The following is a 14,897-nucleotide window of genomic DNA, read 5'->3' as shown; positions in this document are numbered from 1 at the left end:
AAAAAACAAAAATTATAGAAAAAAGGAAATTACATTTCTAAACCACAGCATATCTCAAAAAACATATAGGAAAGGGTAACGGAAAAGGATAAACTTTCCTGATAAAAACGTGGTCTGCAAGAATCCTCCCTCTGCCTCACGTTATAATCCTTTACCTGTATTTGGTATTTACTATTGCGGACTTACTCCACATCTATTTGTTTGAAACGTGTTTGGTGCCGGGACTAGCTTCAAAGATACTAACAACAAATAAAAGAAATTCCACAAGGAAACCCTGGGGTGACCAAAAAGGCAAGACTGATTTAGGGTAAAAATTTGACGAAAAAGATTAGATTAGGCCGCGTGAGCCCCTATGACCACGAAATCACCCTCGGATATTAAAAATATATATAGGAGGGGTGAAAAAAAGAGCTTCTCCAGAAGTGTGGGGCCCACTTTTGGCAGGAAAAGTCGGAGCCTAGTGGACGAAAAACACCAAAGGCAAACGTGGCAGCCATGCGGCAAACATTATCATTTGGCCGCCAGCAGAGAACTCCAGAAGATAACGTGGAGATTCTCCCGCCACCGGGGTCACCCCGCCGGATCTGGCTGAGGGAGGGTTCCGCCCCGCGCGACGTCAGATAAAGACTACCACTCCCGACCCGCACCGCGCCCAACGGCCGGGCTGCCGGAGCGGTTTAAGGCGCAAGGCATTGTGGGATTTGTAGTCTTCCCCTCCCCCGCTCATCCGAGGCGGGGCCATCCTATTTTTTGTAAATAACCGGCCCTTTCCGAACCTGCTTCCCTTTCCTCCCTTTCCCTCCCCCCACTTTATTTCCCCGAGAGTTTGAAAATTCCCGCGAGCCGGCGCCCGAGGCCGGAACGCTCGCGAGAACTCAGGTCCCCGCGCCGCGATCTCCTTCCCCAGACCCCTCCCTCTGCGCCCTCCCCCGCCCCGCCCGGCGTGTGGGACTCGGTGTCTGCCCTGGGTAATGCGTAAAGCGGGGCCGGCGCGGGCCGAGCGGCGCAGGCAGGGTCGCGGCGGGGAGCGGCCACCTTTTCGTCGCTGAGCGGTCAGCCGGCCTGCAGCCGGCCGAGGCGCCCTCGCGGGTGTGCATCGGAGGCGGCCGGGGAGGTCGCGGGCGGAGGCCGGCGAGGCGAGCGGCAGCTTCCGCGGGCCGGAGGGAACGCGCCCTGTCTGTGGCGGCCTGTCTCCCGGGAGATGCTGTGACGGACCCGCGCGGGAGGAGCTCGCGCCTCGCCTGGCGCCCCACGGGACTCGGCGGCGCGGCGGCTCCGTCACCCGCCCTTCGCAGGTAGGGGACAGGGGCGGGGGCTGGGCCGGCGCGGCCTGGGCCCGGAGCGGCCGCCGGCTCTCGCGCCGCGCGGGGCCTAGGCCGGGCTCGTGCGCGCCCCGCGAGCCGCGGGCGGACGCGAGCGGCGGCCGGTACGGCGCGCTCCGGGGCTCCGAGGGAGTTACATAACGTCTTTCGCGGCGGAGCGGTGGCACATGGCGGCGGAGCGTCCCCGCGGGGTCCCCCCCCAGCGCCTTCCGCGCCAGCAGCCCGGTCCGCAGCCCGTCCAGGCCAGCCTGGAGCTCGGCGCCCCTTCCCCGCTACCCCCCGACGCGGTGGAAATCTTGGCGGGCCTTCCCCTGGGGGAGCCCGCGGGCTCTTGGAGCGCGGCTCACGTTGCTGTGTGCTCCGCATGCTCCTGGGCCTGGCTCGGGTGAGTCCGGAGCGGGGAAGAAGTCGTGATTTGAAAAGGGCGGTGAATTTGGTCGGGTCAGGGAGATTTAAAATAACAGCACACCTCGAAGTGGGTATTAAATTGCCCTACTTGTTCCACCGGGAAACTTCAGGACGATGACTTTTGTTACGGGTTGACTGCTTTTTGGGGGGGTCGGAGGGAGGTTAGTTTATTCTCAAAGCCAGCGAGGTTCGTAGTAGCTGTTATTATCTGATTTCAAATAGGCAGTTTGAGCAATATCTGGAAGAACCTGGATCTTTTAGGATAAAATATAGATCTCTTGGAAACGCTAAAATTTTCAGTTTATTCTCAAAATATCTTAAAGAGCCGGTAGATTTTGAGAACCTTCTTCCGTGAGCTTTCCCTAATCGGGTCTGTGAGAAGAGAAGAAATAAAGGTAGTTTGTTTATTCTGGAGGATTTGGCCGGGGATGACAAGCCCAGCTCAGACTAATGCTTGAGAGACGCTCTAAGTGTGTTAAGCGCTGTGGGAAGTCTGCGTTCTCTCCGTACTGTAATTTTTGATCCTGATTTTTCGATAACCCAGTACCAAAGTGTCACCAGTTCGCAAAAGGGCAGTAATTATTTTTAAAAAGTTGGTTTTCTTTTTTTTGTAAGATTGCTGTACAGCGCGTTTGGGATGGACACATCTTGATTTAAGAGGAAACAAAACGTTGTTTCTTTCCTTCTAACCATGAAAATTTTCAGGACCTGCTCATTTTTTTCTCAAGAATGAAGTGTACCTTCCCTAGATTAGGTTAACGGTCTCTACAACAAGTCTGTGCTGCTGTCCAGCCTCAGCAGTTCACAGGATCGTGCTTCACCTGTTCCAGAATCATCCCCAATCCTGGGACCATTTTCTTGAAGATGTACTTTGATGTTCCTTAGCTGGTGTCCTTCAGCTTGGAGTGCCATCTCTAACTTTTTCAAGTTCTCAAATTTCAAGTCCTCCTTAGCTCACATGCCATCTTTTCTATGCAATCATTCATTTTCCTTTATCCCACTTCTTCCCTGGGATCTCTCAGTGTATATACCTCTATTGTAGCATTTATTTGTGTCTGATATTCTGATGCTTGACTATGTATCTCCTCTTGTAGACTGTAAACTCCGTGAGGTCAGGAAGTAGGTCAACTTTCTGCTCTGGCATTTCCTTCCCAACACAGTGTTTTAAAAGCAGTTGGCAATTAATAAATATTCAAATTAAGTTTGAAGGAACAGCTGCTACAAGGCTGAAAGTTTCTGGGTCCACTGATGTGGTTTACATTTAAATCATAACTCTTCTTAGTCTTTTTTTTTTTCCCCAGTGAGGAAGATTGGCCCTGAGCTAAAATGTGTGTCAGTCTTTCTCTGTTTTGTACGTGGGATGCTGTCACAGCCTGGTTCGGTGAGTGGTGTCTAGGTCCGGCCTAGGATCCAAACCCGCAGACCCTGGGCCACTGAAGTGGAGCATGTGAACTTAACCACCATGCCACCAGCCAGGCCAGAATTCTTACTCTTTTTAAGAGTCAGAAAGAAAAAAGGAAAAATAAGTTGGACCTAATATTGAGTTTTCTTCTTTTTGATAGACTTTATTTTTTAGAACAGTTTTAGGTTCACTATAAAATTGAGTAGAAGGTACACACTCTTTCCTCCTCCCACTCCTGCGCAGCCTCGCCCGTTATCAATATCCCCGGCCAGAGTGGAACATTTGTTACAGTTGATGAACCTACGGAGACATATCATTATCACCCAGAGTCCACAGTTTACAATTCGGGTTTGCTCTTGGTGTGCTATTTTCTGTGGGCTTGGACAGAGGTATAATGTCATGCATCCATCACTATAGAATCATTCAGAGTAGTTTCATTGTCCTAGAAATCCTCTGCGCTCTGCCTGTTCATCCCTTCCTCTCCACCAGCTCCTGGCCACCACTGATCTTTTTACTGTCTCCGCAAGTTTTGTTTTGTCCAGAGTGTCATATAATAGGAATCTTGCATTATCTAGCCTTTTCAGATTGGCTTCTTTCACTTAGTAATAGGCATTTAAGCTTTCTCCATGTCTTCATGGCTTGATAGCTCATTTCTTTTTAGCCCTGGATAATAATAATCCATTGTCTGGATGTGCCACTGTTTATTTATTCATTCACCTACCGAAGGACATCTCGGTTGCTTCCAGGTTTTGACAGTGATGAGTAAAGCTGTTATAAACATCCATGTGTAGGTTTTTGTTTGGATGTAAGTTTTCATCTCCTTTGGGTACATAAAGGAGTGGGATTGCTGGATTGTATGGTAAGAGTTTGTTTAGTTTTGTAAGAAGCTGCCAAACTGTCTTCCAAAGTGGCTGCACCATTTTGCATTCCCAGCAGCGAATGAGAGTTCCTGTTGCTCCACATCCTTGTCAGCCTTTGGTGCTGTCAGGTTTCTAGATATTGGCCACGCTAATAGATGTGTAATGTATTGTTGTTTTAATCTGCATTTCCCTGAGGACATATGATGTGGAGCATCTTTTCATGTTATTATTTGCCATCTTTATATCTTTTTTAGTGAGGTGTCTATTAAGGTCTTTGGCCATTCTTTAACTGGGTTGTTTGTTTTCTTGTTGAATTTTAAGAATATTGAGTTTGTAAAAGTTGATTTTATGTTTAATATTTCTATTCTTGTCCCTGCTAGTATCTTACTATCCTAGTTTACCACATGTTTAGGACCTATTAGTTGCAAGGCATTGTGACCCTCTGGAGTTCACAGGAATAAGATACGACTTTAGCCTTTTAGGAATTCATAGTATAGTGGGGAAGACAGGCAAACACAAGTAATAAATTTAAAAAAATCATATTTAGGATTGCTCACCTGAAGATGGAAAGGAGTAAGCTCAGAGATGAAGTTAAATAGGAAAGGATGGATCTACCCAGAGCATCCTGGGAATCTAGTCCTTGAGCGATAGGTGGGGCTTTGGCAGACGGGCATGGAGGAGGGAACAGCGTAAAGAAAAGAATGAAAGTGCTAGGCAATGGCAAACTGATGAAGGAAGTGGTTTTGGGAGACAAGGCTGTTAAGATAGTCTGGGTCTGCCAGATTTTGGAGGGCCTCGATTACCTGTGACTGGAGCTGTTGGTTTTTATATGCATTAGGGAGTCATTGAAGGATTTTGAGAAGAGGAGTGACATAACCCTTCTGTGCTTTATCAAGAAAATGAACAGTGTTTTCATTAATAGCCACTGTGGTGTTTCTGCTCTGCCTGTCTAGACCTTGGGAAGGAGTTGAAACTGTGTAAATTACTTTTTAGGGGTTGTCAATGCTGACAGGTCATGTAGGCTGGGACTTTACTTAATTTTGTACAATACTGAACATAGCTGCTGAATGCGTGTTTGTGAACATATATGTCTTTATATGACATGTTCTTTCTCATAATTTTTAGAAGTTCTCCTCAGTGTGCTTAGACTGTTAAAATTCACCCACTAAATTTGGGATTTGAAAGTTTTTGAAGCAATTTTTGTTCTGTAGATTCAAAGGCCAACTTCTAAATTTGAAAAACTTTTTCTTTCATTCACTGAGCGATTTTTTGAACTCCTTTGTGCCAGGCACTAGGGTAAGCTGAGTCAGAGAGATAGGTATTCTCTTTTTCTGCAAGCTTGGGTGTGACAAGAAGGACGACAGAGTATAGAAATAGAGTGGTACATGTGCTAGTAAGTAGTAGAACCTGGACTTAAAGCCAGTTCTAATTCCAAGTTTGTGCCTTTTATTATGTTCTGAATGGAACCTATGATTGTGCTTCAACTTGGTATTTCTCAGACACTAAGGGCTTTGAGAAATTCCTTTTCCCTTGAAATAGGCATCAATATATTAGGAAAGTTTGAGAATACTGCTCTCATTCCAAGGGAACTAAAGGGGTAACTTCCTTTGGCTCTGTAGAAGCCAGATCTAATTAATTTTCAGGACCAGGAAGTGAATTATAATTGTTATCCTAACCCTAATGAGTCATCTAATGAGAAGGAGAGGTGGTGAGATGAAGATAAAGGGACACTTAGGAGGGGCTGATGTACTGAGGTTAGAGAGGAAGTTATAGATTGAGCATTTAATTTTTGTGCATCTGGCATTTTAGCATATAGTAAGCATTTGGTATTGAATGAATTAAGAAATAAACTTAGAATCAATAAGCTGTTTATCCATTGAATGTGGGAAGTAAGACAAGAGGATCACCAAGGAAGTTGAGCAGCTTCAAGAATTCAAAGTTCTGGGGCGGCCCCGTGGCCGATTGGTTAAGTTCGCGCGCTCCACTTCGGCAGCCACGGTTTTGCTGGTTCGGATCCTGGGTGCGGACATGGCACAGCTCATCAGGCCATGCTGAGGCGGCATCCCACATGCCACAACTAGAAGGAGCCCCAACTAAAAATACACAACTATGTACTGGAGGGATTTGGGAAGAAAAAGCAATTAAAAAAAAAAGATTGGCAACAGTTGTTAGCTCAGGTGCCAATCTTTAAAAACAAAACAAAACAAAAAAACAATTCAAAGTTCTGTAGTCTTTAAATTTAATTTCTAAGTTTCTAAGGATAGTACTAACTTAACATTGTTACAGTGTTAACCTTTTGTGGAAATATCTGGGCCATAGACCAGATCTATGGGGTACTTGGAATGTTTTAAACTTGAAAACCTAGAAGCATGGTTTAGCCCATGGTCCATACAGATCTGAGTTCTGTTTGTGATGGATTAATGCAATAAATGTTAATTTGTTGAATTTATTTTGGCATAAGATAAAGAGTAGTAATGATAACCTACCCACTGATAAATTCAAGATTTTAAATGTTTCACAAAACATTTTACTTCCTTTTATTTTAGGTTAATTGTGGATTTGTATAAATTGTCTTTCAAGGTTTTTCCCCACTTTAAGTTTCTCTTTTATGATTTAGAAGTTCTCATATTTTGGGATTTAGTGAATGTGTCAAATGGCTCTCTCTTACCTTGTTAGATTATGATTCTTCTCCTTTGAGTTTTTTTTTCCAGACCATTACTTTTTTCTTTTCCCAGAGAAAGTTTTTACTTCCATGTCAGTTTTCAACTCCAAGGTTACTATCTTTTGAGGGTAGCCACTGAAGCAGTGTTTTCCTCAAAAAGTGATGTCTGTGCAAACACACACATAGATAAGGAGAACAGATTGATGGTTACTACAGGGAAAGAGGGTGGGAAAAGGGTGAAAGGGGTAAAGGGACACACGTGTGGTGACGGATAAAAACTAGACTGTTGGTCCTGAACACAATTCAGTCTGTACAGAAACTAGAATGTAATAATGAAATTATTGTACACTGAAATTTACACAATGTTATAAGCCAATATGACCTCAATAAAATAATGTAAAAAAAATAATGTTTGGGTGCCTGCCCAGTGGCATAGCAGGTAAGTTCACACGCTCTGCTTTGGTGGCCTGGAGTTTGCTGGTTCTGATCCTGGGCATGGACCCGTGCATCACTTATGAAGCCATGCTGTGGCAGGCGTCCCACGTGTAAAATGGAGGAAGATGGGCACAGATGTTAGCTCAGGGCCAATTTTCCTCAAAAAAAAGAAAGAAAAAAGTTTATGTCGCGTGCTTCTCAGAATGAGGGTACCAGTGACATAAAGATGTGGTGGAGTACCTGAAACCATAGGACTGATACGGTGTCAGTTTTACCTGAAGATTTAAAGTCTGATTACTGCCTACTACATAGAAGTGGCTTCATAGATTATAGCTTCCTCTTCCCACCACTCTTTTTTTTGAGGGTGTGCCCCTAGATCTTTTATTCATCTGTAGTTTACCATTTCTGTATCATACTGAGGAGGAGGTCTTTTTTTTTTTTTTTTTTTCCAGAAGGGACAGCTAAATTGTCTCAGGATGTTATTAAAAGTTTGTAATTTTCACAATGATTTGAAATGTTACCTTTGTCATAAGTGAAATAGTTCAGTTTCTGGTCTCTTGCTTTCATTGATCTGGTTCTCTATGTCTATACAGTATTTTTTGATCTTCTCAGAGAACTACCTTTTGATTTCATTGATTTTTTTTTTCTTTAGTTTTTCTTTTTTTCTCTATTTCATTAATTTTAGCACCTCTGTTCCTTTCTTCTGCTCATGCTGGGTTTAATTTGCTCTTCTGGTTTCTTAAGGTAGAAGCTTAGGTTATTGATAGGAGATTTTACAGGTGTTTAGTGCTATTAATTTCCCTCTGAGCACTTCTTAAGCCACATCACACAAATTTTGGTATGTCATCTTTTCATTTTCATTCAGTTCGAAATACTCTTCATTTCACTTTTGATCTCTTCTTTGATCCATGGGTCCTTTAGAAGTGTTATTTAGAGTCCAAATATTTCTAAATTTTCCAGATGTTTTTCTGTTACTGATGTCTCATTTAATTTCAGTGTAATCAGAGGACATAGTTTGTATGATTTGAATCCTGTTAAATTTGAGACTTCTTTTATGGCTCAGAATATGGTCTATCTTGGTAAGTCATCTGTGTGCATTTGAAAGAATGTGTAGTCTTGTTCTTGGGTAGAATGTTCTATAAATATCAATTAGGTCAAGTTAGTCGATTGTGTTTAGGTTGTCTTCATCCTTACTGCTTTTCTGTCTAGCTCTATCAGTTATGAAGAGAGAAGTGTTGAACTCTCCAATTACAATTGTGGGTTTGTGTGTTTCTCCTTTCAGTTCTCTTAGATTTTGCTTCATATATTTTGAAGCTCTGTTATTTGATACATAAATGTTCAGGATTGTTAATGTTTATTTGGTGAATTGACCCCTTTATCATTATGAAATTACCTTCTTTATCCCTGGTAATATTCTTTGCTCTGAATTCTATTTTGATGTTAACATAGCTGCTCGAGCTTTTTTTGATTAGTATTAGCATTGTATATCTTCCATTATTTTACTTCCAATCTATCTAATCTTTTTGTTTAAACTTGGTCTTGCTTTTTTTTTATCCAATCTGACAGTCTCTGCTTTTTAATTGGAATGTTAAAGTCATGTCGTTAATGTGATTATTGATGTAATGTGGTTAGGTTTAAATTTACCGTCTTCCCCTTTTTTCATTTGTCCCATTTGTTCTTTTTCCTCCTTTTTATACCATCTTTTGGATTAACTTTATTACGACATTTTATCTCTTTCATTGGCTTATTAACTATATCTGTGTGTGTGTGTGTTTAGTGGTTGTTCTAAGGCTTACCGTGTGCATCTTTAAATTATTACTGTCTTCAGACAACATTACGGCATTTAATGTATAGAGTAAGAGCGTTGTAATGGTATGCTTCCATTTCTCTAGGCCTTTGTGCTATTGTCATTTGTTCTACTTGTAAATATGTTATAAACTCAATATATTGGTATCATTTTTGCTTCAAATAGACACTTGTCTTTTAAAGAGACTAACAATAAGAAAAAAAGTATATATTTACCATTTTTCGTAGTCTGTATTTTTTTGTGTAGATCCAGATTTCCTCTGGTTATTATTTTCCTTCTGCCTGAAGGAATTCCTTTAACATTCCTTCTAGTGCACATCTGCTGGTGATTGTTTTTTCAGCTCTTGTATGTCTGAAAGGTCTTCATTTTGCCTTTGTTTAAAAAATATTTTCAGTGGGTGTAGAATTATAGGTTGACAGCTTTTCTTCCTTTCAGAACTTAAAAATATGTTGTTGCATTGTCTTCCAGCTTGCATTGTTTTCAGTGAGAAGTCTCCTGTCATCCTTATATTGTTCCTCTGTGACTGTGCCACTTTTAAGGTTTTCTCTTTGTCCCTTGAGTATGATGTATTTTGGTAGAGTTTTTTCATGTTTCTACTGCTTGAAGTTTACTAACCTTTTTGGATTTGTGGGTTTATAGTTTTCCTTAAATTTGGCCATTAGCTTTTTGAATATTTCTGTCCTCTCCTTTTGGAGATTCCTGTTACACATGTTAGGGCACGAGGTTATCCCATACCTCACTGAGGCTCTCTTCTTTCCCTCCCTGCCCTAGCCTTTTTTCTCTTTGTGCTTGATTTTAGATAGTTTCTTTGTGGGCGTTTAAATTCATTAATACTTTCTGTGTCTAATCTGTTAGTCTCATCCAATGTATTTCTCATCTCTGGAAGTTTGATTTTGTCTTTTTTACATCTTTCAAATCTTTCCTTAACATGCTCATACTTTCCTCTATCTTCATAGGGATTATATCTAGAATAACTGATTTAATGTCCTCATCTAGTAATTCTAACTTCCGTGCCATTTCCAAGTCTATTTCTATTGGTTGGGTTTTTCCCCCTTATTAAGGGTCATATTTTTTTACTTTTTTGCATGCTTGACAAGTTCTGATTGGGTATCAGATGTAGAATTTTACTTTCTTGAGTACTGAATATTTTTGCATCCCTTTACATATCCTTGAGCTTTGTTTTGGGATGCAGCTAAGTTACTGGGAAGCAGTTTGATTCTTTTGAGGCTTGCTTTTTGAGGTTATTTAGACAGAACTAGAGGAGCTTTTAGACGAGGGCTGATTCTTCTCCCTGCTGTTGAAGTAATCAATACCTTTTTGAGTAATCTAAGTGCCCCATGTGTTAGGAAGTTTCTCCACTCTGCAGCTGTTCCTGGCCCTGTGTAACCTCTGGGAATTATTTCTCCTACTTTTTCAGTGATTCATTCTTGGCCTCTGGTAGTTTCTTTACATGCTTACGCTGATCATATGAAGATTCAGGGAAACCCACTGAAGATCTCTGGAGCTCTTTCTATGGCCTTTTCTACTGCACTGTTGTGTCCTGTGAATTCTAGCTACCTTTGGCTTTGTGGCATTCTCAACTCTGTCTCCTCAACTCACGGAGACCCTTGGGCTCTATTTGGGTTTCCCCTCCCTGCTCTGTATCCTGGACTGTACACAGTAAGCTGGGGCAGTCCTAGAGGTCATCTTGTTTTCCTTTCCTTTCCACTGTCCTGTGCCTCCTTGTTGTCCAGTGTCTAAACACCTTGTTTCATATATTTTTTCTCTGTTTTTAGGTGGGAGGGTATATCTGGAGTGGAAATTACAGTTCTCTTTTTAAATACTGTGACTGAGCCCGTACTCCACATCATACGTCATCTTTGTTTTATGTTAAAAACAGCATAACAAAAAGTACATCCAGCCTAAGAAATAGAACGTTTATTATATTTCACTTGAAAATTTTTTATTGTGCATTATTTAGAATCACCTTGTGGAGGAGATGTTTTAAAAATTCTGTTGGGGTAATCTGGATTGAGTTGCGGTGATCATGAAACTGTTTTTGCTTAATGTCCATGAATACTCCACAGAATACACTTTGGGAAAAGCTGCCACATAGAATTCTGAAGATTTTAGCTCTGGAGAAATGAGTTTGGTCTTAAGTTTAATGGGAAAACTGCTGTAAGCTTCAGTTTACCATTACGCTGGTTTTATCAAGGCTATAGAAGACCATCAGAGGGGAAAACAATGTAATTTCAATGTGATTGTGGCCTTTCCTGCCTAAATTTGTCTAAAAATTTCTTTGGTTCTAAGATACTTAGGAGGAGAGGGATATGACCAATTTCTGTAAATAGAATGCTTTTGGCATCTAAAGCTTGAGTTTAGGACCCTTAGATAATTATGAGGTTTTTGTATTGGAGGCTAATGGTCATTACTTTCCATTGACCGTATATTACAGTAATTATAATCTGAGTACTTTATTTTAGATTATACTTTTGGATCTACTTTTAATGGGAGGGAGATCTCAAACATAACTTTTACGGTTTTTTAAATTAGTAGTAATAATAAGTTTTTTGAGGCAGTTGATCAGATTTTCATCTAGAAAATAGCATCTATAGCCTAAACAGAAAATTAAAACTCATGTTTTGTTAACTCATTGAGTGACCTTTTCAAATTTATTTTTTTCACATAAATTTTGGGGAGGGTACCTAAGTACTTGCCAATTATAGATTTGGGTATAAAGAATAAGAATGACAAAGAACCAGAAACTGGAGATCAGAAGACCTTTGTTCTAGTTAGAGATCAGGCATTTGGCAAAGGCTGCGTCATTGGGAATGGAAATGATTGACTAGAATGCAGAATTTTTTTTTGGTAAAATGGGCAGTTTTTGGTGCCCACTTGTATTGCATGATCAGGGGAGGAAATGGAAAAGGAAACCATTTATTCATGTCTTCAGCCAGAGTTTTGTGCCCCCTCCACAGGGTGGAAACTACTGGGATTAAAATGATAAGTAAGGTACATATTTGTTCCCTAAGAACTCTCAATCTTGGGGATACAGAGAGGCAGTTGTACAGTGTAAGTGCCATGCATGAAAGGGGAAGTACCAAGTTCATCAGGAATGAGTAGGAGAATTGGAACTTAATCCAGATATGGGGGAGTGAGGGGAAAGCTAGCGATCCAAGGAAAGTTTCTTGAACAATCATTGTTTTAGCTAAGTCCTCAAAGTTTCTGGGTAGGCGATAGAATTATTAACCAAGAGAGGAAATAGAACAAAAGGGCCAGATTTGTAGACAGGAAGGAGAAAGATTGTTTCATTTTGGAAATGTCAAGTTTGAGGTGTCTTGAGAGCCTCCAGATGGAGAATGATTAGTGCTGTGTGTTGTTTTGGAAGGAATTGTGGTGTTACTGTCATACAATATTTGAAGTCATGGAGTGACAGGGATTTCTTTCTCCAAATGACCTGAATAATTAAGAGAGAGAGAGGATGTAAGTCTTTTGCCTACAGGAGATAAAGTTCTAGAATTGCCAGGTCAAAAGATTTGTTCATGTATAATTATAATCTGGCAAATTATCCTCCAAAAAGGCTGTTAAGGTTTATGGTCCCACAAGAGTGTTTATGCACGTGTGTTTCCCTTCAACAGTGATTGGCAAAAATGTATCATGATTTAACATGGCATTTTCTTGATTGTTAGTGAATATTAGGTTGATTTGCACCTTCTTCCCATCCTAAGATTACATAAATATCTCCTGTGTTTTCAAAGTTTTTTTATTTTAGATTTTGTTCTGTTTTTAAAAAATTCTTTAGGTAATTATTACTGATTTTATAAAAATTAAAAATGTTTTTAAAATCTAAGCCATACTGAAAAGCGTAAAAAAAGGGAATAAATCACCCCAAATTTGGGTCACACGAAAGTAAACAGTGCTAAAGTTTTTTTAATATTTCAGACATCTCTGTGTGCAGATATACAGATAGAAGAATTCATACAGAGGCTAATTTTATGAAATAGACTAAACTATAAATGTGATTTTCTTTTGAAAATTAATTTTATAAGAAAAATAAACTGAAATTAAAGGACAGGAATTATTAAACTTATGATTTTTTTTTTAAGGAATATATATTATTACTTCTTTTGCAGGGAAAGATTTGCCCTGAACTGGTATCTGTTGCTGTCTTTCTCTTTTCCTTTACCCCTCCCCAGAGCCCCAGTGCGTGCTTGTATATCCTAGTTGTAAGTTGTTCTGCTTCTTGTATGTGAGCCGCCACTGCAGCATGGTGCCTGACAGAGGGGTGGTGTAGGTCTGCACCCAGAACCGAACCTGGGCTGGCCCTCTGATAATTCTTTTAATGTGACAGTTATTTCTTTATAAAAATGGGTTTTTTTGTTTTGTTTTTAAGAAAGGGATCTTTTAAGAGTGGCTGTTATACTATTGTTTTACCACAGGTTTGATTTTGTTAGTATTGATTTTCTTCCCTGAGAGTGGCTTGGGCTGAGTGTTACAATTGAGCTTAGCCCCTCCTGGGGAACCTTGTACCTGGCATCGCTCTCCTGCCAGGGAGACTCCTTTGAACTTTAATGCCTTTCTCCCAAGAAGGCAGTGCATTGCCCTGGAAGATGGCCCTCGGCTGAGGTCCTGTGGTGTAATATGGAGTTGGAGGCTTGCTACACCTGGAATTTTCCTGGAGTTTTTCTAGGGTTATCCATTCAACCCTTCAGTTTACTTCTCTCCAAACTGAAAGAGATTAGCATTCTCTTAATTTTCCTGAATTTATCTTCTTTCTTCTGTATTGCTTCATGATATGTGTATACACACACATATACTTTTATTCATTGTCTAGATATTAGGGGAGGAATGTGTAGTATGTGCCTAGGTAATGTGTGTAACTTCTTTCCTAGAAAGGAGTGGCAAATTGTACCAATAGTGTTAGTTGAATAGTCCATAGCTCCTTTCTGATTTGAAATATGCTTTTTATCATCTACTGAGTTTTGGTGGTTCTCTGACTAGATTATCTGTTTCATTGATCTGTTTATCCATTACTAGCCTTATATCACATTGTTTTAATTATTATAATGTAACAGTATGTTTTTAGTATCTGATAAAGTAAATTCTGCTTCTTTCTCTTGTTTGGTTATTTTTAATATTTGGTTATTAAGAGCATTCTTGTGTATGCCTCTTCCTGTATATATTTTCAACATGGGTGTGTAAGAAAGTCTAAAGTAAACGAGTGTATCTTTATTCTTTCAGACAATAAAAGGACTAGGAACGAATTTCATACATTAAGCATTATTATCGTTGTTGTTATGTAGCCATATTTTAGATTCTCCATTTATTTACCAGTACTTTGGCACACCATTCTTTCTGTATCTCAGACCTTCTATCTGATCACTCTTCTACCTGAAGCTCCCTTCTACCTGTAATCCTTTAGAATTCCCTTTAAGGGAGGGTCTCTTTGGGGTAACATCAGTTTATATTTGTCTAAAAATGTTTCATGTTTGTTCTTAAGGAAATTTCACTGGTATATAATTCTATGTTGACAAGTATTTTTGCTTAGAATTCTGAAGATATTCCAGACTTCTGGCTTCCACTGTTGTTGTTGAAAAGTCATTTCTTTTTATTTATTTTACCTAGAATTCACAGGTCTTCCCGATTTCAGAGAATTGGTGTATCTCTATAAGTCTGGGAAGTATCTTTTAAAATGTTGCCTCTTCCTTACTATTAGTGTTATATTTTGGGGGAGGATTCTCAATAAATATGTTGGATATTGTCTATAACTTTTAACTACTCATCTCTTTGTCTCTCTGTGTTAGATTCTGGATAAGTTTTGGGGCTCTCTTTCTCTTTCTAGTCTACTGTTTTACTTACCTTTTGAGTTTGTTTTTGTTGTCTGTTAAGTAAGTACAAAAGAATTGTTTGTGGAGTGGGTACAAAAGAATATTTGTAAGGAATCATGATGCACTCCATTCCAGTTCCTTTTCCTTCTCTGAAAGGTAACTACTGTTGTGCATTTTGTGTTTATTATTTCCTT

At 40.2% G+C, this 14,897-nt stretch overlaps 1 protein-coding gene across 2 annotated transcripts in view; it reads left to right on the top strand.

The window, feature by feature from the left end:
- The first annotated feature begins 691 nt into the window (after nt 1–691).
- AHCTF1 (AT-hook containing transcription factor 1) overlaps nt 692–14,897 on the top strand; it is an 88,333-nt gene continuing 74,127 nt past the window's right edge. The window contains exon 1 of one of the 2 annotated variants that reach the window (XM_023632558.2): nt 692–1,295. Coding sequence is in view for 1 of the 2 variants with exons in the window: in XM_023632557.2 (XP_023488325.2) it covers nt 1,490–1,707 (218 nt within the window). In the remaining variant the exon portion in view is untranslated. Of the gene's footprint in view, nt 1,296–1,317; nt 1,708–14,897 lie in introns of those variants that run through there. The other variant, XM_023632557.2, reaches the window with a different exon arrangement.

Source organism: Equus caballus, chromosome 30, assembly GCF_041296265.1.
Source record: "Equus caballus isolate H_3958 breed thoroughbred chromosome 30, TB-T2T, whole genome shotgun sequence".
Taxonomy (NCBI): Eukaryota; Metazoa; Chordata; class Mammalia; order Perissodactyla; family Equidae; genus Equus; species Equus caballus.
This window is presented reverse-complemented; position numbering and strand designations above follow the sequence as displayed.